General features: G+C 49.3%; 1 protein-coding gene across 4 annotated transcripts in view; it reads right to left on the reverse strand.

The window, feature by feature from the left end:
- MYLK (myosin light chain kinase) overlaps positions 1 to 21,977 on the reverse strand; it is a 212,626-nt gene that overhangs the window by 14,382 nt on the left and 176,267 nt on the right. For all 4 annotated transcript variants that reach the window (XM_053565244.1, XM_053565243.1, XM_053565242.1 and 1 more), the window contains 4 exons: positions 20,378 to 20,581; positions 13,848 to 14,065; positions 11,724 to 11,847; positions 1,972 to 2,124 (listed from right to left, as the gene is read on the reverse strand). In XM_053565244.1, the coding sequence (XP_053421219.1) occupies positions 1,972 to 2,124; positions 11,724 to 11,847; positions 13,848 to 14,065; positions 20,378 to 20,581 (699 nt within the window). The remainder of the gene's footprint in view (positions 1 to 1,971; positions 2,125 to 11,723; positions 11,848 to 13,847; positions 14,066 to 20,377; positions 20,582 to 21,977) is intronic.

Raw genomic sequence — 21,977 nt, forward strand, 5'->3', positions numbered from 1 at the left:
GAAAAGTGTTTTTTAACAAGTGCTGATGGATAGAGATTGCTGGCTGAAGAGATGCTGGGTATAAGAGTTGGTGGAAATTTAGTGTCTTGATTTATTTGAATAAGATCAGTTCTTTGGTGAGTTCATTTCATGAGAACAGAGGGGCCTAACACAACGTGTTACTGATTTAATTCGAGGTCAGATGAGAAAACAAGGTATATATACCAACTCTTTTTATTTATTTATTTATTTATTTATTGGTAGAGACAGAGTCTCACTTTATCACCCTCAGTAGAGTGCCATGGCATCACAGCTCACAGCAACCTCCAGCTCTTGGGCTTAGGCGATTCTCTTGCCTCAGCCTCCCAAGTAGCTGGGACTACAGGTGCCCGCCACAATGGCCCAGCTATTTTGTTGTTGTTGTTGCAGTTTGGCCCGGGCCAGGTTTGAACCCGCCACCCTCGGTATATGGGGCCGGCGCCCTACTCACTGAGCCACAGACACCACCCTATATACCAAATCTTTAGTGAATGAAGATGGGCTGACAAAAGCCATTCTCAGACAAGAGTCACTGTAGGGAGGGCTCCATCTCCTGAAGCACCTTGGGCATTGGGAGCCCTAACATGGGAAGGGAATTTAGACCCCCACAACATCCTCATTCTCTTTGGGCTGTGTCCATTTCTGATACAGACTGTGACAGCAGCAGGCTGGAAACCTCCCTGTGGAGGAGTGTGAAATGTGGCCTCTGGGGGAGTTTGCCCTGAGCTGGCTGAAGAGGACCTAGAAGGGGGCGGGTAGCAGCAACCAGACAGAGCTGTCTCAGTTACTCTCTAGCAGTGTCCCAAAGCAACTGCCTTCTGTTCTGATCAGCATGTTCCCAGAGGGCAGCCAGCTGCAGCCTCACAAGGCTGCCAAGTTACCAGGGAAGGGCCACCCCTCCCTTTTCCCTGCCCCAGCCATCTCAACTTCTCAGGCAAGGCTGCAAGTGCTTCCGAGGAGGATGGAGGATCGGATGAAAGATCACCACTTTGCTCCAAGCTCTTGGGCACACCTACGCTAGGCCCTGCCTCATCTGGCCCACAGCTACAGAGTGGGTGAGCAGTTACCAGGCCAGCTAGTCTCACCTGTCACCTCTCTGCTCCCTTCCCCTGGGCAGCTCTCTTCAGGGTGCCCCTTTCACCAGGACAGTCTTCATCAACACATCTGCGCACCACCAATCCCTCCTCCTCTGGGCTCTGGTCTCTTTCACTGCCTTTTCCCTACAGCCTCAGGCCTAGGCACACTGACGTCCCGCTGTTCCTGACTGTTCCACATTGACCCACTGACCCCTTGGGCTGTACCAGAGGGCAGAGGTGGGGAACTTCACAGTCCATACTGTTGGGGCCTGGGGGACAGAGATGGAGCTGTGAGAGGGCTGAACCCACTGATCTGGGTTCAGATCATACCTGAACCCAGGTTCGAAGATACCTGGCCATGTTCGGGAAGGCAGCTGTTAATATTCAGATATGGAAAATACACCAAGCCATAATTATCTGGGGACAAGATCAGGAGGCATGAACAGGTCCTAAGGATGCCTCTGTCACTGCTCTTGTTTGTTGAGAGGGTAATTTCCCTGCAACCTTTGAAGAGGAGCTGAGGTTCCAGATGGCTTTGACAGGCCACAACCAGAAAATAAGTGGGGTGATCATTATTCACACAGAACAAGCTCCTCCTCCGCCTGAGACTGATAGGTCAGGTGCTGTTTTTCAAGTCAGGGTTCTGTGCTGTTTCTACAGATAAACACAGTGTCTAGGACCAGGGAACAAGGGCCTAGGAATACCATGTACACCTGAGCTGGGTCTGTCACAATGCCCACCCTCCCCTCCTCAGGGAACGCCAGGACTGGCCAGGCCTGGGTGGAAGAGGAGCTACAGCAGGCAAAGGAAACCCCTGCCTTCCGTCCCCAGTGCAGGGAGAGGGGAGGCTGCAAAGGCTGAAATCTCAACTCATTACTTCATATCTTTCTTCAGCAAACTGCTGATGAAATCCTTGGCATCATCGGAGATCTCATCAAAGGCCTCGTCATCGAAGTCCCAGGTGGCTGAGGTAACGTTGGCTAAGGTTTCGTTATCGTTGTCACCCATGAAGGGGGAAAGTCCACTGACCCTGGGGAGGTAAGAGCAGCAAAGCAGGGATGAGTGAGGAGGGCGGGAAGGCCCCCAAGTGAGTGCTGAGGTCCGAGGTGAAAGCCAGCAGGCCCCCTACACCCCCAAACTCATGCTCTGTGAGCTCTGTTCCTGTCTTTCTTTCACTCATGGAAAGAAAACAGGGTGTGGGGCAGTGCCTGTGGCTCAAGGAGTAGGGCGCCGGTCCCATATGCCGGAGGTAGCGGGTTCAAACCCAGCCCCGGCCAAAAACCACAAAAAAAAAAAAGAAAAAAAGAAAACAGGGTGTGGCTCCCCAGAAGTCTTTGTGGCCTGTGATTTCTCTGTTGCTCACCATGCTTTTAGGTTATCACCTGCCTCTTGACACCACCTGCCTGGGAGGCTGAGGTGGAGGGAACTGGGCTGGTTGTGAACTTCCACGATGAACTCAGCAGGCTGAAGAGTCCCTCTGTGCTTGTCTTCTCCTCCCCCCAAACCCAGGACAGAACCCTCCCCACGTCCCTTTCTCCTGCACCCTCCCCAGGGACCAGACATGAGCTAGAGCCAGAATCACTGCACTCTCAGTCTCCTCCCTCCCACCTTTAGCTCCAAGAAGATGGCCCAGCACACAGGTGAGGCCCAGCAAGTGTGTGCCCAGCTAAGGGACGGACTTTGAATCAGCAATGCGAGTTCAGGACCTGAATTTACACAAAACCAGAAAGCTTCCCTGCCAGGTACTGTGACACCAAAGAGCACAGCCTCTTCATTTGCTGGGTGGCCTCAGGCAATTCCCCTCACCTCTGGGTCACAGTTTTCCCCTGTAAAATGGAGAATCTACTACTTGACTTGGGGGGGGGGTCACTCCTTCCTCAGCATCAGCTTCACCCTGATGCAGCAGACATTCATCAAACATCACTGCGTGCCAGTCAAGAGCTTAAAATAGATGAACCGTCCCATAACGCAGGTAACCCTTAAAATGTTGTCCTGCAGCTGAGAAAACTGAGGCACAGCACAAGTATGAAACCTGCCCAAGGATTTTGGAGCCAGTGAGCTTTGAACCCAAGGATTTTGCAGCCAGTGGGCTTTGAACCCAGGCATCTGTCTCTGGAGCCTGTCCTCTTAGCTGCCGTGCTGTGCTGCCATTTCTCTGCACATTAAGTGGTTTGGAGTGTGCAGCACTAGCTCAAGGCCTGGCCTGCAGTCCGGAGCCCATCCGTGACCTGAGCTACTGCCCAATTTGTGCAGTTCTCTGCCCTCCCTTCCTGCCTTGCCAGTCTGTGACTGCAGGAGTGACTCATTTACTGGGAGCTTAAACCAAACAGATGTGGGAAGGCAAAGAACTGCAAAGCTGCCAGCGCACTAGCTCCTGCCTGTAACTCTAGCACTCTAGCACTCTGGGAGGCCAAGGAAGGTGGATTGCTTGAGCTCAGGAGTTCCAGACCAGCCTGAACAAGAGAGACTCATCTCTACTAAAAAAAAAAAAAAAAAATAGGAAAATTAGCCAGGCGTGGTAGTAGTACACGCAGTAGTCCTCGCTACTTGAGAGGCTGAGGCAAGAAGATTGCTTGAGCCCAAGAATTTGAGGTTGCCGTGAGCTAGGATGCCACAGCACTCTAGCTGGGGAGACAGAGTGAAACTAAAATAAAAAAAAAAAAAGAAGAAATAAAGCATCTGGATATCCATATTTGTGGTTTATCAGCCTTGCCCCTCACCTTTGGGCACCTCATCTCCATACCAGCAATCCACCCCACCATTCATGTTGAGCTAGGGCCAGCATCATGGGTGTTTGACCTCAGAGTCCCACCTTTAGGTGGCCCCATGCTTGGTTTAATACTCTGCTGCTGTCATCTTGAAATATTTTTTTTTTTTTGTAGAGACAGAGTCCCACTTTACCGCCCTCGGTAGAGTGCCATGATGTCACAGAACTCACAGCAACCTCTAGCTCTTGGGCTTCCGCGATTCTCCTGCCTCAGCCTTCTGAGCAGCTGGGACCACAGGTGCCCGCCACAACGCCCGGCTATTTTTTGGTTGCAGTTCAGCCGGGGCTGGGTTTGAACCCGCCACCCTTGGTACATGGGGCCGGCGCCCCACTCACTGAGCCACAGGCGCCACCCTCATCTTGAAATCTTAATGTTTGAACAAGTGGTCCCAACTGTTTTTTTTTTTTTTTTTTGTAGAGACAGAGTTTCACTTTATCATCCTCAGTAGAATGCCGTGGCATCACACTACTCACAGCAACCTCCAACTCCTGGGCTTAGGTGATTCTTTTGCCTCAACCTCCCAAGTAGCTGGGACTACAGGCGCCCACCACAACACTGGGCTATTTTTTTGTTGCAGTTTGGCTGGGGCTGGGTTTGAACCTGCCACCCTTGGTATATGGGGCCAGCGCCCTGCCCACTGAGCCATAGGCGCCGCCCGGTCCCAACTATTTTATTTTGCAAATTATGTAGCTGATCCTGCCCTGACCCCAACTGAGCCCCACAGATGGGTCTGAGGCCCTCATGCTATCAACCTCTTAAATTAGGGCTTTCCCAATGTCCCTTCTCCCAAATCCTTATGAATCCATCATCATAAACAACAATGTGCTAACATCTGTGGAGCAGTTTTGGCATTCCAGAGGGCTAAGTTATGAAATATACTTGTACCATACATGGAATTTGGTAGAACAAAACCCACATGAAATATTGGAAGAAAGCCTGCCATGGGAGGAGCCCTCTGGCTCCTTCTCCTTTAAAGAGAAGAAGGCTTTTGCAATGTGACTTATCATTCTAATCAACATATTTGTGTTTCTGAATAATAGATTTTTGTAGATGGCATTTTCGTAAAGCAAGACACTGATTTATGTTTTAAGAGGAAAGAGAATCATTCTCAGTCATGAGGGAAGGGCAGGAGCTCACCAGTCCCAAGTCTGCACTGTTATATGCAACTCCTTTTCCTTCTCTGGGCCTCAGTTTCCCCCCTTGATACACCAAGGGGCCTGCTCTAAACTTCCTCGGGGATTCCCAGCTCGCCCCACCTCTGCAATGCTGGGTGGTCTAAGCAAGCCTCACAGAGAAGCAGCCTGTCTCTGGCTTCTCAGCTACCTGCTTCTTCTGCTCTTCACATTTTCCATCTGCAGCACTCGGAAAGATGACAGGAAAAGCAAACAGCCCTGCTGTGGAATGCTGAACGGTCCCCTTCTGCAAACCTCCTTTCCTAATTAGGAACTGTAATCCTGCAAAGATAGGTCTTAATCTCCGTGCTGCTTCAGTTGGGGAGCTCCTTGATGGTGGCCTCTTCGGGGAGCTCCTCACCACCACCCTTTGGTGGTCCTCCTCCAACCCATCTGTTTGAAATGCCCTCCATACCCCTGGCCTGGTGAGCTCCCCCTGCATTCTCCCTATTAAAGAGCATGTTAAGTTGGAAACCAGGCCGAGCAAAAGTGAGACCCCTTCCCTACAAAAAACAAAAAAATTAGCCAGGTGTCATGGCATGCATTTGTAGTCTCAGCTGCTTGGGAGAATGAGGTGGGAGGATCGCTTGAGCCCAGGAGTTTGAGGTTGCAGTGAGCTATGACAATGCCATTGCACTCTGGCCTGTGTGACAGAGACCCTGTCTCAAAATAAATAAATAAATAAAAGTCTGGGCGTGGGTGGCTCACGCCTATAATCCTAGCACTCTAGGAGGCCGAGGTGGATGGATTGCCTGAGTTCACTGGTTCCAGATCAGCCTGAGTCAGAGAGAGACCCCATCTCTAAGAAAAGCAGGCATGGGCGGTGCCTGTGGCTCAGTCAGTAAGGCGTCGGCCCCATATACTGAGGGTGGCGGGTTCAAACCCGGCCCCGGCCAAACTGCAACCAAAAAATAGCCGGGCGTTGTGGCGGGCGCCTGTAGTCCCAGCTACTCGGGAGGCTGAGGCAAGAGAATCGCTTAAGCCCAGGAGTTGGAGGTTGCTGTGAGCTGTGTGAGGCCACGGCACTCTACCGAGGGCCATAAAGTGAAACTCCGTCTCTACAAAAAAAAAAAAAAAAAAAAAAAAAGAAAAGCAGGCATGTGGCAGGTGCCTGTAAGTCCCAGGTAATTAGGAGGCTGAGGCAAGAGAATTGCTTGAGCCCAAGAGTTGGAGGTTGCTGTGAGCTATGTTGCCACAGTACTCTACTGAGGGTGACAAAGTGACACTCTGTTTCAGAAAAAAAAAAAAAAAGAAAGAAAAAGAAAAGAGAAAGAAACCAGAAAACAAACAAAAACCCACATCTGTAAAATAAAACATGGAATATATGTACAGCCTGATGACACAAGGACAGAGAGAGCGCCTGAATTTTCTGTAACCGTATTTCTGGGTGGTGGGCTTTGCAGGATTTTAAAACTTTTTAAAATTTAATTTAATTTTTTTTTTTTGAGACAGAGTTTCACTTATTAACCCTCGGTAGAGTGCTGTGCTGTCACAGCTCACAGCAACCTCCAAATCCTTGGGCTTAGGCGATTCTCTTGCCTCAGCCTCCCGAGTAGCTGGGACTACAGGCACCTGCCACAACGCCCGGCTATTTTTTTGTTGCGATTTGGCCGAGGCTGGGTTTGAACCCACCACCCTCGGTATATGGGGTGCCCTACTCACTGAGCCACAAGCACTGCCCTAAACTTTTTTTCTTTATTGCTAGAATTTGCATAAGGTATCACAAACAAGTCTTTTTATTCATTATTTGAAAAAAAAAATCAGTCAGCAAAGAACATTAGCATTAAAACACAACTCTTTACTTCTCTTCCTGTCTTATCTAGTTTTCAACTAATAGATTAATCTGTTTTTTGCACAAATCAATCTGGGTAGGTTCTCAGGTGTTTTGCTTTTTCTTCACATGACACCTCCAGTATAAACAGAGTCTCTGCATTCATTTTTCATAGTGAAATATTAGTCATTGTGCCCATGAGTCACAAAGGTCATAACTGCAGGGTGTCTTAATCCTCAGTCTCCCTGCAGAGTGGTTCCACCCAGGGGATCTGCTCCCAGGACAGAGATCAGGAGAACAGAGGGGCAGAAATGCCTCTTGGACTACGCTTTCTCTGTGTTGTTTTGCAAGCAGTAGCAGATGACCTAGCTGCATGAGTGGCCAGCTAAGAAGACCACACATCTGCCAGCAGAGCTATCCAACACACAGGAAGGGGCTAGTCTTTTGTTCATTTTAGCCACGGGATACAAGGATGGATTTGAGAGGACTAGGCAGGTCACGGGTAGAGCTGAGTATCATCCGTGCAATGGCTGAGGAAGCAGGCCCCTGAGCTTTAGTTGTGTTAACCACAGCCCAAGTTCTCAGAAAGCAAAACCTGGAGGTGGAGGGTGGGCTTGATGAGGGAGTGGGGAGGGCAGGGGCGGGCCTGGGTGGGGAGGCAGAGGACACCAGAACTCCTGGCCCGCTGTCTGTGCTGCTGTCCTGGGAGGAGTTTTCCTGCCTCCCTGATGCACCCCCTGCTCCCTCCTGGCATCCCCCTGATCACAGCCCTGGAAGTCTGTGCTGCTGACACATTCAACAAGATGGGGGGTGGGGGGTAGAGCAGCAATTGCTCAGCTGGTGTGGGGGCAGGGTGGGAAAGGAGGAATTTTTGGAGCAGGGCTGAGGGCAGGGCTCAGAGAAGGGTTGTTCTGATCTCCCACAGGCAGCAGGGCTGCACCAAATCTAGGAAACAGGGGAGGGGGAAAGGCAGAGGGAAGGAGGCCTCATGAAAGGAGGCAGGTGTATGATTTCTTCCACATGGACATGTGGCTCTGAGCTTCCCTGCAGAAGCTCTTCTTGCTTGAAACCAAATGGGTATTGCTAACTCAGGCCTCTCTAGGTACCCATGCGATCTAATGTCTCTTTTCAGGCTCAGGGCGGTGGGCGGGGGCTCCATGACCCCACCTGTTCCTTCCCTACCCTGCATGGAAAGCACAGCCCAAGTCCCAGGAGAGCTGGCCGCTGGGCTAGTGTCTCTGCTACGAAAATAGGAACTTCCCTAATCTGTCTGTGGGGCGTGTGTGGGAATCACTGCAGGAGTCCTCCTGTGGGGTCAGACTCTCTACTGAGACAGCACAGCGCTTTCCCTCCTAGACTGGCCTCCCCTCTCTCACCAGCCCCAGCAAGGAGATCAGGAAGTGTTCCCTGGGACAAAGGTGGAAGTGGCCCTGACCAGTACTGCCAGGGAGACAGCCAGCTCCAAAGAGAGGGGCAGAGGGGGGCAAAGGATGCCAGGAGGGCCACTAGTGAGCCTCAGCTGGCTGCTCCCAGCAGGGGCTCTACAGTTCCCAGGGGCTTACTGGAAGCCCTCTAGTGGATCTGACTTTTATTTTCAGCACCTCTTTCTGTTGTGAAGAGCAGCACTCAGAAGAGACTGTCCCAGACCTCGTCCTCCACCTGTGTGAGCCAGCCCTGAAAAGCCCCAGAGGACAGTGGATCACGGGGCAAGGGTGGAGGATGGGGGAGTTTGTCCAAGACCCAGGAGGTGTGCAGGGCTGACCCAGGCTGAGCTGGTCTCTGTCCTCCTGCCCTGTACACTCTCCCCACAAAACTCCCTGTCCAAACACCTTCAGCATCAAAATGATCTCCCCCTTCCAAAAACTTTTGGTCTTAGCTTTAAAGTAATCTAAAAGTTCAATGCTCGGGGTGGCGCCTGTGGCTCAGTCGGTAAGGCGCTGGCCCCATATACCGAGGGTGGCGGGTTCAAACCCGGCCCCGGCCAAACTGCAACCAAAAAATAGCTGGGCGTTGTGGCGGGCGTCTGTAGTCCCAGCTGCTCGGGAGGCTGAGGCAAGAGAATCGCTTAAGCCCAGGAGTTGGAGGTTGCTGTGAGCTGTGTGAGGCCACGGCACTCTACCGAGGGCAATAAAGTGAAACTCTGTCTCTACAAAAAAAAAAAAAGGTTCAATGCTCAATATGTTCCACTGTAATAAAAAAAGACAAAAAAAGAGATAAAAAGAGTAATCTAAAAGTAAGCAAACAAGGTAGTATAGTGAATTACTGTGTTTGTTTCTCTACCTAGAAGAACTTTCCTTTTACAATAAAGTATTCTTATAACGCACAATTATAGTTCTAGATTATAAGGCCAACCAGCAGAACAAGTGTATAAGTGTGTTCACTGAAACACACACACAGAATGCTTGTGATAATCCAAGATGCTATCATACTCCATGTAGTTGGGAACTACTCAACTGTCCGTCCAAGTAGAACGGATAAATTAACTGGATTATGTTCACACAATGGGATACTACGTAGCTCTGAGGACAAACACTCTACAGCGACACATTAACGCCAAGTCATTGAGTGAATCTCACAGATGGTGCCAAGCAAAAAAGCCAGACACTTCTTTCCGTATAATTTCTTTTATATAAAGTTCGAGAATAGGCAGAGCTAAGCCATGACATTAGACACGAGGACAGAATTACCTCTGGGGACAAAAACAAGAGGGTCACCAGAGGGCTGCAGGGCCCTGGAGGTGTTTGGTTTGTTGATCTGAGTATAGGTGACACAGGTATGTTCACTGTGAAAACTCACTGAGCAGTCTAGCCACTGCTCTGTCACTGACAGCAGAGACACCAACTGTCTTGGTTTGCTTGAGACTGTCTCCATTTTAGCACTAAAAGTCCTATACCCTGATAAACTGGGATGGCTGGTCACCCTGCTCAGCCTGTGGGAAGTGGGCTGCTACATGGGCTTCCTTGGTCCCAGTCACTTCGGTGGCAGAGGAGGATTGAGTCCTGGCCACAGGCCACCAGTGAAGAGCTTATGTGGAGTGGCTGGGCACGGTGGCTCATTCCTGTAATCGTAGCACTCTGGGAGGTCGAGGCAGGAGGATCGCTGGAGCTCACGAGACCAGCCTGAGCAAGAGTGAGACCCCATCTCTACTAAAAATGAAAAACGAGGCAAGAGACTGCTTGAGCCCAAGAGTTTGAGGTTGCTGTGAGCTATGACACCATAGCACTCTACCAAGTGTGACAAAGTGAGACTCTGTCTCAAAAAAAAAAAAAAAAAAGATCCTATGTGGAAAGACTTGCTGCAGGTCAACCCTGTGTCACAGTGTGGGAAAACTGAAGGGCAAACAGCAAGGCAAGGCTCTCTGATGGCTGGAGAGGGTCCCCAGGACCAGGCGAGCTATAAGGCAGCTGGGTCTGCACGGAGTAACCTGGCTGAGGACTGCTTCTCCAGGGTCAGAGTCAGTGTGAGCACTGTCTAGGCCTCAGACAACCCCAGGAGGGGCAGGCTGAGCCCCAGCCCTGCTGTTCCTTACTTACCAGGGGAGCAGGGGTAAAGCCCCTGGCTTGGTTGTTTATTCATCAGCCCTGTTGTTCTGGGGAGTGGGCAGGGGTGGGGAGAGGAGAGGCAGGGAAATGTATGCTCAGCCCACAGCTTCTTCACTGATCTGGTATCTGGTGCTGATCCCAGGCACCATCTCCCAGTCTGGAGATGACTGTTTAGGGTACAGAACCGTGTCACAGGTTCCACTGAGGGGTCTGTCCTAACAGGCCACCATCAGAGTAAAACTCCGGAGCATGTAAAAAAGCCATATTGCACAAAAGTCGCCCCACTTCTACTGAAGCTTCCGTAGCACTGGCTCCTAAACCCAACTATGCATCAGAATCACCTACAGCTGTGGTTCTCAACCTTCCTAACGCCGCAAACCTTTAAAATAGTTCCTGTGGGTTATGACCCACAGGTTGAGAACTGCTGACCTACAGCCTTTTCTCAAACTTGGTCTGAGATACTTCCAAGAAAGTATCCTCAGAAGTCCTCTTCAAGTTTTCTATAACAGTATATTTTTTCTTTTGTTTTGACAACAAAAATACTTTTTACTAAATACACACACATCTGCATCTTCAGCAAGACCATCCTGTGACTGCACATTACCACACAAGTTCAGGGCCTTTCTCTGAGGCTTTAGGGACAAATTCAGCAAGACCTCACCCACCGAGAGTGTGTTCTTAAGGGCCGTGCTAATCCCAGTGTGGTCCTTAGAGCAGCATTGTTGGCAACACACAGCCTGTTAGAAATGTGCAATCTCAGGTCCCCCAGACCTGAATCCAAACCTGCAATTCAAGGCAATGCCTAGATGGTCCATGCACATGAGTGGCCTAGGTCGCCAGCCACCCCTCTCTTTCTGCAGCACTGTTCATTGAAATGTCTTCATATTTTCCATCTGATTTCCCAGTTCTAATTACTGTGCCAATCTGTTGGTCCCACTGAAGGCTCTGTTCTCAAAAGTCCTTATACTGGACTCGGAGATGAGGCGGGCCTTTGGGGTCCCCATCCTCAGGAGGGACCCAGTGCTGGCCTTTGAAGACAATGAGGATACCCCGAGATATGCACCTGGCTCCCTCCTTTTTAGAGCCACCTACACAAGTGAGGGCATACATACAGCCACATTTCCCACCCTCCTGACCAAGGGCCCCAGGCTGGCCAGCCTTGGGGATAGTGAGGGGCCCAGGGTGGGGACCTTGTGTGTGGAGCTACGTAATGGTGCAGAATGTGATTCAGACTACTGACCTGTCGGGAGCCCACACCCTCCTGACTCTGGGGTGGGATCCCCAACATGACCCACCCTGACCACTCCCTCACAGCGTTGGGGTAGCCTGGGCTCCTTCCATGGGACCCTGCCCCAGCCTGTGTGCTGGGCACTCACAGGATGTAGCAAATGACTCCGATGCTCCACATGTCTGTGGCATAGCCGATGGGCTCATAGTTGATCACTTCGGGAGCCACGAACTCTGGGGTGCCGAAGAGGACCTTGAGAGACCCAGCGTTCTCTGAAACCAGGAGGAAGAGGCATTAGCCCCCAGCACATCACAAGGTAGGTGGCTGCCCTCCTCAGTGGGTTGGCCCTGACCTGGCCCTGGGTGCTCTGTCCTTGGGATGGCACAGAGACATTCGGCCTTCTTATAAAGCAAGGGCATCAACACACTGCACATTTACCTCCTGTGGGTGGGGCAGCCAGGGAGAGAAGAGGCCGTTAAAGTGCCTGCCCAAGGGATCCTCTGACTTGTGCTTAATAATAATCTCTAACATTCACGTCTTATGTTCCCTGCTATCAGCTTTACAAGGATTTTCCCATTTAATAGTCTCACCAATCCTAAGGGTGAGATAGGTGATACCTATATTACCAATGGAGGCCAGGGAAGTGATTCCCTCACTCAGTAAGTAGCAGTCAGACTCAAGCATGTGACTCCCAAGCCATGCTTTCCCCAGCCCACCCACTGCCTCAACACAGCTCCATGGCTGTCCTGTCCTCTGGGAGCTGCTGGGAAGGCAGTTGGGAGAGGCCCTAACCCCAAGGCAGCACCTCTTAGCCATAAAGGATCAGAGTTGCCCATTAGTACCTGCTGTAGGTACCAGCTCCCAGTCAGCAGCAGGGGGGTGGCTAGCCTATGGCCGCTGGGCTTGCTCTACTTTTAACTTTGCAGGGCCTGTGGAGAGTGTTCTACAACAAAGCCACTACCAGCCCTTATGATAGGGAAGCTCTGCCCCCAATCCTGCTCCTAGGCCCTTCCGGCTACATTTGAACTACTTCTCAGTTTTCTTATCATTCCTTGGTGGAGATCACCGTCCTGACAATATCCTTTCAACAGAGAACTTGAATGTTGTGTACCTTGGGCTCTGATGCTGCCAGCTCCTGAGGCCAGTGGCCTCCCTATCTGTTTATTGCTAGTGGTTATTGTTCAAACGTAGGCCCTGTATGCTGGGGGGATGCCCCCACTCTCCCCCTGTAGGAGGGAGCAGGGCCGGTGCAGTTACCTGGCATTGGGGCATGACACTCACCTGGCTGCACTGACCACCAGGCTAGTCGTGACCTATCAGACCCTACTTTCCTTTTGATGACAAACAGCCTCAACCAGAACTGGGTGTCCTGGGTGGCATTAGTGTGGCCAGCTCCTTCCTGTTCCATCTAGGGTAGTGAAATAAAGGCCAGCTCACCCCAGCCCTGGGGCTCCTTGCTAACAGGCCAGTGGCCGAGTGGGGAGGGTGAAGCTGTTTCCTCAATTACCGAGACATCAAACAGCTACTGAGACAGAGTGGATGCAGGTGAAATGTGAGGCAGACATTTGCTGACCAAAATGCTTTCAGGGCGGAGTTTGAAGGCCTTTCCACTTCTCCATTCCCTTCCTCTGCGCAGTGTGGGAGCAGCAGAGCTCCCTGAGCTGGGCCCAGGGTCCCTACTCCAACCCTAGCACTCCCCCTGGCTTAAGATGGAACCTCCTGGGGAAAACTATTCTGGCATCCTAGTCTCTAAGTTGGGGCTTTTTTTTATTTTTTAATTTTTTTATTATTATTATTTTTTTTATTTTAAGTTGGGGCTTAATAACATCTGCCCTGCCTGCCTCACAGTGAGAATCTTTTTATTTTTTAATTTGAAAGTGCTCTAGAAACTGTATGGTTTGATGAAGATGAGAGAAACGAACATGACCTACATAAGTTTTGCCACTCATGGCACCAGAGTGAAAAACAAAAGAGTAGATAATCATTGTCATCACTGTCATGCATGTTCCTAGCACTTTACCTGCATTCACACGTCTGATCCCCCTAACAACTCTACGAGGCAGGCGCTAGTATTAACCCCATCACAGGTAAGGAGGCTGAGGCTTCCACGCACACACAGCAGTAAGTGGTCGGGGCAGGATGGAACCTAAGCAGTCTTCATGGTCTCGGGTTTAACCCCTACACTGTCCACTTCGTCTAACTGCTGTGTGTGGAATGCGAACAGGCCCTGCCACTACACGGTGTGGACAGCAGGTGGAGGGACTGGCCTTACCCAGCCTTCTGGCCAAACCGAAGTCAATGAGCTTGATCCTGGTGCCCGTCTTGTTGACACACATGATGTTCTCGGGCTTGAGGTCCAGGTGCACTATGCCCTGCCGGTGGATGTACTCCACGCCCTCCGAGATCTGCCGCATGTACTTGATGCACTCGCGCTCTGTCAGCTCGAAGTCCTCATCAATGATGCGCTCAAACAGCTCCCCCCCGGACACGCTGCGGGGATAGGGGGCAGGGACAGCAGAGTGGTCAGATCACACCATCGTGTGGGCCGGGGTGGGGGGGCAGGGAGTGAGCCCAAGGGGAGGCTGGGGAGTAGACTGGCAGGAAGGCCCAGGGTACTGGGGTGACAGGCACATTCTGCGCAGTTTCCTGAATTCCATCTTTCATCACCAGGGTAGGGTCCAAGGCCATCTTCGGTCACCGGAGGAGGGCCAGAGCCTCCCGCGCTCCTGCTTGGGGAACCCTGCCCTGTACTCACTAAGTTGCTAGAGATTGAGGGCAGCATCTAGGCCAGGCTGTTTCACAAGAGGGTGTGAATGGAGACACCCAGACATAACCTCCTTAGCAAAAAGAGGGACCACTGGGCAGTCTCTTCCTCTCAAACGATCACAGATGCATATGGGAACATTCTTATACTTTAGCTGTATTGTTTAGTCACAGGGAACTAAAGTTTAAAACACAGTTACCAGGAGCATTTATTTTGCATAGGCAGAGACAGAAAAAGATCTCCAATAATAAGGAGCTTAAGCAAATTTCCTACAATGGGTTGGTTATAACACATCAGATCCACATCTGTGATAGATCTGCTTACTCCAGCTAGGCCTACAGCATCATAACTCCCTTTGGCCATAACCAGTGTGTCTCCCCTGGGCCACTTCCTTGCCCAGCCTGGAGTGTAGTCTTCTCTACCTGGGCAGACACTAGATCCTTCCATGTCCAATTAACTCCATGCTTCTGGAGCCACAGCTGCTCGGTCCTCAGCCAAACATGGCTCCCAGGCCTCAGCCGGCCTGCCTTTCAGTGAGAATGAGGCCCCACTGCTTTAGTTGTCCCAGTCCTTTAACCTATCTCCCTTGCTCACTGCTCAGCAAATTTAATGCATCTCCTTGGTCACTTATGATATTATATCAGTAGCTCACCATTCTATAGCAGCTGGTGGGTCTACCAGTTGAAGAAGTCTGGGTGGGCTTGGTTCTCAGCCCACCCAGACTTTGTATAAGGGTGTGCCCTCTCTTCCGGGGAGCCATTGTGAAGAGGGAAGGAACTAAGTTTGAATCCTGTTTCTGCCTTTTGTAAGCTGTGTGACCTCGGGTAAGTTGGTTTACGTTTTTGAGCCCCAGTTTCCTCATCTGACCCTACCTCATAGAGCTGGAATGTGCAATCCTTTGTAAAGTATCATGCCTTAACACACACTAGGTGCTCAGTACATATTAATCATTGTTTGACAACTTGTGGTGGACCAAATGGATCTCATCTCTAACCCCTGTGGGAGAGAGAGAGGGAACGGGAGAGAGAGATGCATTGTGAGGCCCAGCTCACCAGTGTGTCTGCCACAGGACACACTTCAGAGCTGGGTAAGTGGGTCTGTGCTGGGGCCACTGGGGGGAGCTGAACTGCTGCTTTTAATCTACCCGAGAAGGTCCCTGCAAGGCCAGAAGGTGGCGCTCTTGTCCTTGTGTCCTCCATTTCTAATGCTCTCCACCAAGGCTCCAAGCTAAACCAACTCTTAACATCTCTGTTTCAATTTCCTCATCTGTAAGATGCAGCTAAAAACAGCACCACCTCACAAGGTTGCTGCAAATGATGAATATTGTTAATACAGGTAACGTGCTTAGAAGAATGTCTGGTACATAGTAAATGCACGATGTTAACTATCAATTTTTTTTATTTTAAAGAATCACTTGGGGCTCTTGTTAAATATACAGATTCTTTTTTGTTTGTTTGTTTTTTAGAGACAGAGTTTCACTTTGTCACCCTTGGTAGAGTGTTGTGGCATCACACAGCTCACGGCCACCTCCAGTTCCTGGGCTTAGGTGATTCTCTTGCCTCAGCCTCCCGAGCAGGTGGGACCACAGGTGCCCGCCACAATGCCCGGCTAAAAAAATACAGATTCTTAAGCTCTTCCTCTGGAGATTTTGATTTAGAAAATCTTGGGCGAGATCTGAGGATCCACAGTTTTAAAAAATACCCCAGGTCATTCTTATGACCAGACTAGATCATAAGAATGAGAAATACTGGCTTTCTCAACTACCTTTCCTGGTAAGCCAGTTGAAATTCACATCTTCTGAAAAATCTGTTCCTGTTTCCCCATGAAATGATCTTTCCCTCCCTGGGCATCCACAACCTTGTTTCTCTGCTCTTTTTCTTTTTTAAACTCAGCCTTGGAGTGAAGTTGTTTGTAAACATGTCTATAAGAAATCTGGCTCATCTCTAGACACTTATTTGCAACTGACAAGATTTGGCTCAGACAAGGTGCCCCAAAATGTTTTCTTTTATATTTAAAATATTCTGAAAAGGCAAGCAACCATGATTTTCAAAGCCCTTGGGAACGTCTGAGGTAATGAGGGGTAGAAATCTGAGCCATGGAGATAATTACTGATGCATTTTTAGAAGCGTTAACAATACCTATTCAATATAAATTCAAATAGGTTTAATCCTCTTCAAACATAAAATAGATCTTGACAATTGTTCTTATGGTCTACTTTCTAGAATGGAAGGGGTTCAACAAGTAGAATTAATGATTCTGTAGATTTCTTTTCAAAATTCTCAAAGCTATGGATGGAAAGTATTGTTGTGATAGAAAGAAGTTGCTGCCCACAGAGATGGGATGTCAAAAGCTACAACTGGGCCAGAGGCAATGTGTGCTTAATAAATGAATAGCGAGTGAGTGCAATGAATAAACACCTATCTCCAAAACTACCTAATCCCAAAGGATCAAATTTATCCCCCCAACTCTAGATGTTAACCAACCTCCGTAGGCAGCCAGAAGCAGTGGTGCTGAGTGGACTTGATACCCAGACCCTGTCCTTGTCTCATGGCAGCCAGCTGGATGGTCTCTGATAAATTTTGCTAATGGTAGCACAAAGATGAGATGAGGCACAGATGGCTCAGTCTAAATTTCAGTTCCTCCTCAGTGCTCCTTGGAATGTCCCAAGCACTTCTAAAATGACAAGCTCAGGGTCCATGCCAGAGGCCTGAAAGAACCCCTGGTTAGAGCAACTGCTATACATGGAGGGCTTGCCAAGAATCAGAAGTCAAAAGGGCTGAAAACATTCATTCTTATTTCTCGCTATATTTGAGGCAGCTGACCTAACACTGGAACCCTGGAATACATTTTCATTTTTCTGTATCACCAGGCACCATCCTTCTCTTAATCTCAGTTTCCCCATCAAACAAAGGGATGAGCAAATGCTGAAAATCAACCTTTCCCCTGTCAGTGGTCAAGCTGGAAGGCATACACAGATAGCAGATGAACCTGCTCCCTTCTTCTTTGGTTGAGTTCCTACCAAGGGGCAAACTTCTTCCCCCGACTACAGGCACATCTCTGGCATCTGTACACGTAAGACCTGCTGCCGTCCGTGGGGGAGGTGAGGGGTAGAGGGATAAAAGCCAGACCAGCTGAAGCCTTCTTAAGTTTTCTCTCTTTTTCCATCCAGCTTGCCAACTCCCCATTCCAAGCTAAGTATGGTATTCTGCCCACTGGAGCTGGTGCCCAGCCTTCCCCAAGCCCTGCTGCCTCCTGGCCCCTCCCTGCCCCCCTCACGATCTCGCTCAAGGTCTAACTTCTAAAGATAAGACATTTCTTCACATGTCCTCACATGCCCACACTGCCTGGACTGAGAAACCTGTTCTGGAATACATGGCAAAGATGCAGCCCACAGGGCTATTGTGATAGTGTAATGAATGAGACCATGCCGTGGGCTGAATAGTTCTAGGAAGTGGGGAGGAAAGTTTGATTTAGGGGCTGAAAATAGATTATAAGATACAAATGGAGATTTTCTCTGAGTCTTTCAGGGTTCCACAGAATTGGAGAATTCTATAGTCTAAAGTGGGGGGGAGGGATCTTAAAATAGATTACTCTAATCCAATACCTTTTCACTGGTAGGATTTAACAATTACAAATTCACAACTCTATAGTAGCAGAAACTGAAGCCAGCCTTCCTGAATACCAGGGAGGAATTTTTCCACAACACCTAGTTAGACATTAAATGCTCAAAAAGTACTTTTAAGCAGAAAAAAGACCAGGATACAGAAAACGTCAATGCATTCTACTACTAATAGCTCCCATAGGCTGGGCTTGGTGGCTCACGCCTGTAATCCTAGTACTCTGGGAGGCCAAGGCAGGTGGATTGCTTGGGCTCAGGGGTTCAAGACCAGCTCAGGCAAGAGTGAGGCCCCATCTCTACTAAAGATAGAAAAATTAGCCAAGTGTCATGGTGTATGCCTGTAGTCCCAGCTACTCGGGAGGCTGAGACAAAAGGATCACTTGAGCCCAAGAGTTCGAGGTTGCTGTGAGCTATAATGCCATGGTACTCTAACCAGGGCAACAGTGAGAGACTCTGACTCAAAAAATCAAATCAAATCAAAACAAAACATAGTAGTTCCATTATGGAGTGCTGTGCCTTACATGATTATCCCACTGAATCCTCACAGCATTCACAAGGTGGTTTTAGCATCCTCTTTTATGGATGATCAAACAAAGGGTCAGTGCAACTGAGAAACCTATTCAAGTCAAATAACAAGTAAGAGGCAGAGTTGGGATGTGAAGTAAGGTTTACCTGACTCAAGTCTGTGCTCTCAACCACGATTGCCTTTTCCAAAGAACACAGACTGAAAGGAAATACTTGTTTGCTGAAATGCTAATGGAAGGCGGGGACGGAAAAGACTATCTAATATCCCATTCCCAGTTAAAGCCTGGGGATGTCGTCCTGGCCTCACTATCCTGGGAAAGAATGTCAAGATGCTGACAGTCTCCTCAAAAGGACCGAGAGCCCCAAGTTCAATATGAGCAATTTGAGGATACTCAAGGCAACTTCACAGTATCTCTAAAAACGTCACGTGTTCATACCCTTTCAATGTAGCACTCCTTCACTTCTGGAAATTTATCACACAAATAAACACGGGCATAAGTGCAAAGATTATTATAATAAATAATGCTTGTTTGTAAAAGCAAGACTAGGAATCATCCAACTTCTTACCAAAAGAAGACTGCTTAAATGGTGGCATGTCCACACAACCAAATCTCACAGAGCTGTGAGAACGAGGTGGAACTCTCACTAGGTGTCAGTATGGAACCATCTCCCACATCAATTTGTTGAAAAAAGCAAAGTATAGCATTCTGAGTACAATAAGTTTCCTTTTGTGTTAAAGGTAGGAAAATAAGAATATATATGTATATATGTCTAATCTAAATGCTTATATCTTTGCACAGAAACTCTGGAAGGATACAGATACCAACATTGTTTACCTGTGGCGGTGGTAGGGACTTTTCCCTGTGGATCGTCTTCTATTTTTTTTTTTTTTTTTGAGTTGATTGTGTCATACAGTCAAAAAAATTCAGATTAAAAGAAAGAAAACTCTTAAAATACTCAGAGGCAGTAGAGGACACCTGGCTTACTGATGCCAGAATGTGTGTCTGAACATGCGCATCTGTGTGGGCGTTTTGTGTGTGTGTCTCCAGGTGTGAGGTCAGTGGAGGAGACGAAGGATTCTGGGAAAGCCTTGGCTGGAGGTCAGCTGATCCATCCCTCTGCCTTGGTACAACCCAGCAGAGAAAGAGCTGCTCTCTAGGAGTGAGAAGTAAAAACAGCACAAACTTTTGATATGAGGACAATTAATGACAATTAAGGTTATTGGGGGGGAAACAGAAAGAGGAACGGAGGGAGGGGGGTGGGGCCTTGGTGTGTGTCACACTTAATGGGGGCAAGACATGATTGCGAGAGGGACTTTGCCTAACAATTGCAATCAGTGTAACCTGGCTTATTGTACCCTCAATGAATTCCCAACAATAAAAACAAACAAACAAACAACAACAACAAAAAAAAAAAACAGCACAAACAAGAGCAGAACAGGGTCTACAGAGGTACAGCGACAGGCTCAGAGTGAGGGTTCTGCTCCTGGACTGCAGCCCCCAGCCCTGGCCCCCTGTCTTTCATAGGGAGGTCAGGAAGCTGCCCTGTCCTGCCCCTTCCACTGTAAACTGCCTACAGGTCAGAGTACCCCTACTGAAACAAAGAGCTTAGGGGCAGCTTGGCTCTTTCATGGGGAGATGAGAGTGAAAAGGGTCTTGGGATCCTCGCAGTCTGTTAGGTTGTTATGGAAGGGAGCAGAGTGCCGCCAGCTGGGGCTCAGAGGGTCAGTACCAGCACTGCACACAGACCTCCCAGTTTGACTGGTCAGCCCTGCCATAGGCTGGCGGGTACCTTGCACATCACACCCTTGTCGCAGAGTTTTCCATCTTGGGCAGAAATGGCTGGGTGGGACACTGGAAGAGACACATTGGGGGACTGGTGGCAGGCCACTCACATCTCCAGGACCATGACGATGTTGGCCTTTTCTTCGAAGGCGTCCACGCACTGGACCAGCTTGGGGTGGTGGAGGCAGTTCATGATGCTGATCTCCTGCCGGATATTCTCTTTCTCTTTTGCTGAATATGCCTTGAAGAATTTCCCTGCCCAGATTTTTCTAGTTTTCTTTTCCACAAGTCGAAAGACCTGTCCGAATTTCCCACTGCAAACGAAAGGGGGAGGAGAGAAAAGCCAAATTCAGCTGAGCTTTCTACTAAATTAGGGTTGGCATATTATGGCCAGTGGGACCAATCTGGCCCAGCTCTTTTTATAAGTAAGGTTTTATTGGAACAAAGCTACACCTGTCTGCTTATATACTGTGCATGGTTGTGCTGCAGTGGCACAGCGGAGTAGATGTGACACAGCATATGACTCACAAAATCTAAAATAAAAGCCTGCTGACCCCTCCAGGGTGTCCACCCTGCAGCCCCCGGGCCACGTGCAGGTTATGTGAGGACTATTTTGCTTATCTGTGGTGTCCGATATCATGAAATTATGCACAGACCTTTTCTTTTTTTTTTTTTTTGTAGAGACAGAGTCTCACTTTATGGCCCTTGGTAGAGTGCCGTGGCCTCACACAGCTCACAGCAACCTCCAACTGCTGGGCTTAAGCGATTCTCTTGCCTCAGCCTCCCGAGTAGCTGGGACTACAGGCGCCCGCCACAACGCCCAGCTATGCACAGACCTTTTCTGGGCTCATCAGCTTTGGTCAGTGTTTGTGTATTTAGGAAGACAACTCTTCTTCCAGTGTGTGGCAGAGAAGACAAAAGGTTGGATACCCCTGCATGAAGCACATCTCTTTTTTCTTTTCTTTTCTCCTTTTAAAAATTGTCATTTTCTGCACTCAGTTGGAACTAGTAAAGCACTTTTTTAAAAACAGAGTCTTGCTTTTGTCACTGCCAGTAGAGTGCGGTGGAATCATAGCTCACAGCAACCTCAAACTCTTGGGCTCAAGTGATATTCTGGCCTCAGCTCCCAAGTAGCTGGGACTACAGGCGCCTGCCACAATGCCCAGCTATTTTTACTAGAGATGGGGGTCTCGCTCCTGCTCAGGCTGGTCTCAAACTCCTGAGCTCAAGCAGTCTACCCTTCTTGGCCTCCCAGAGTGCTGGGATTACAGGCGTGAGCTTCTTTCTTTCTTTCTTTCTTTTTTTTTTTTTTTGCAGTTTTTGGCCGGGGCTGGGTTTAAACCCGCCACCTCTGGCATATGGGGCCAGCACCCTACTCCTTTGAGCCACAGGTGCCACCCCAAAGCTTATTTCTAAAGTTGACAAACCTACTCTCTACCTAGGCTGCTGGAGGGACATCTCTCTTCCCCTGCCTACAGAGGGACCACAGAGTTGGGTTGAGGTGACCCTTCCCAAATGCAGAGAATCTCTGAGGGGCTGCCCCCCCAGCTCCCTAGCACTGATCTCTGAAGACAGCTCAGGCAGGATCTGGTCTCCCACTGCTGGGAAAGCGGAGCGTGGGATTTCTATGCGGTGGTGCTGACTCCTCTGCAGAGCTGTGTGAGGTCTGCATCACTCCTTCACTTCCCAAAAACCACTGGAGACAGAAGC

This window comes from Nycticebus coucang, chromosome 16 (genome assembly GCF_027406575.1).
Source record: "Nycticebus coucang isolate mNycCou1 chromosome 16, mNycCou1.pri, whole genome shotgun sequence".
NCBI classification, from domain to species: Eukaryota; Metazoa; Chordata; class Mammalia; order Primates; family Lorisidae; genus Nycticebus; species Nycticebus coucang.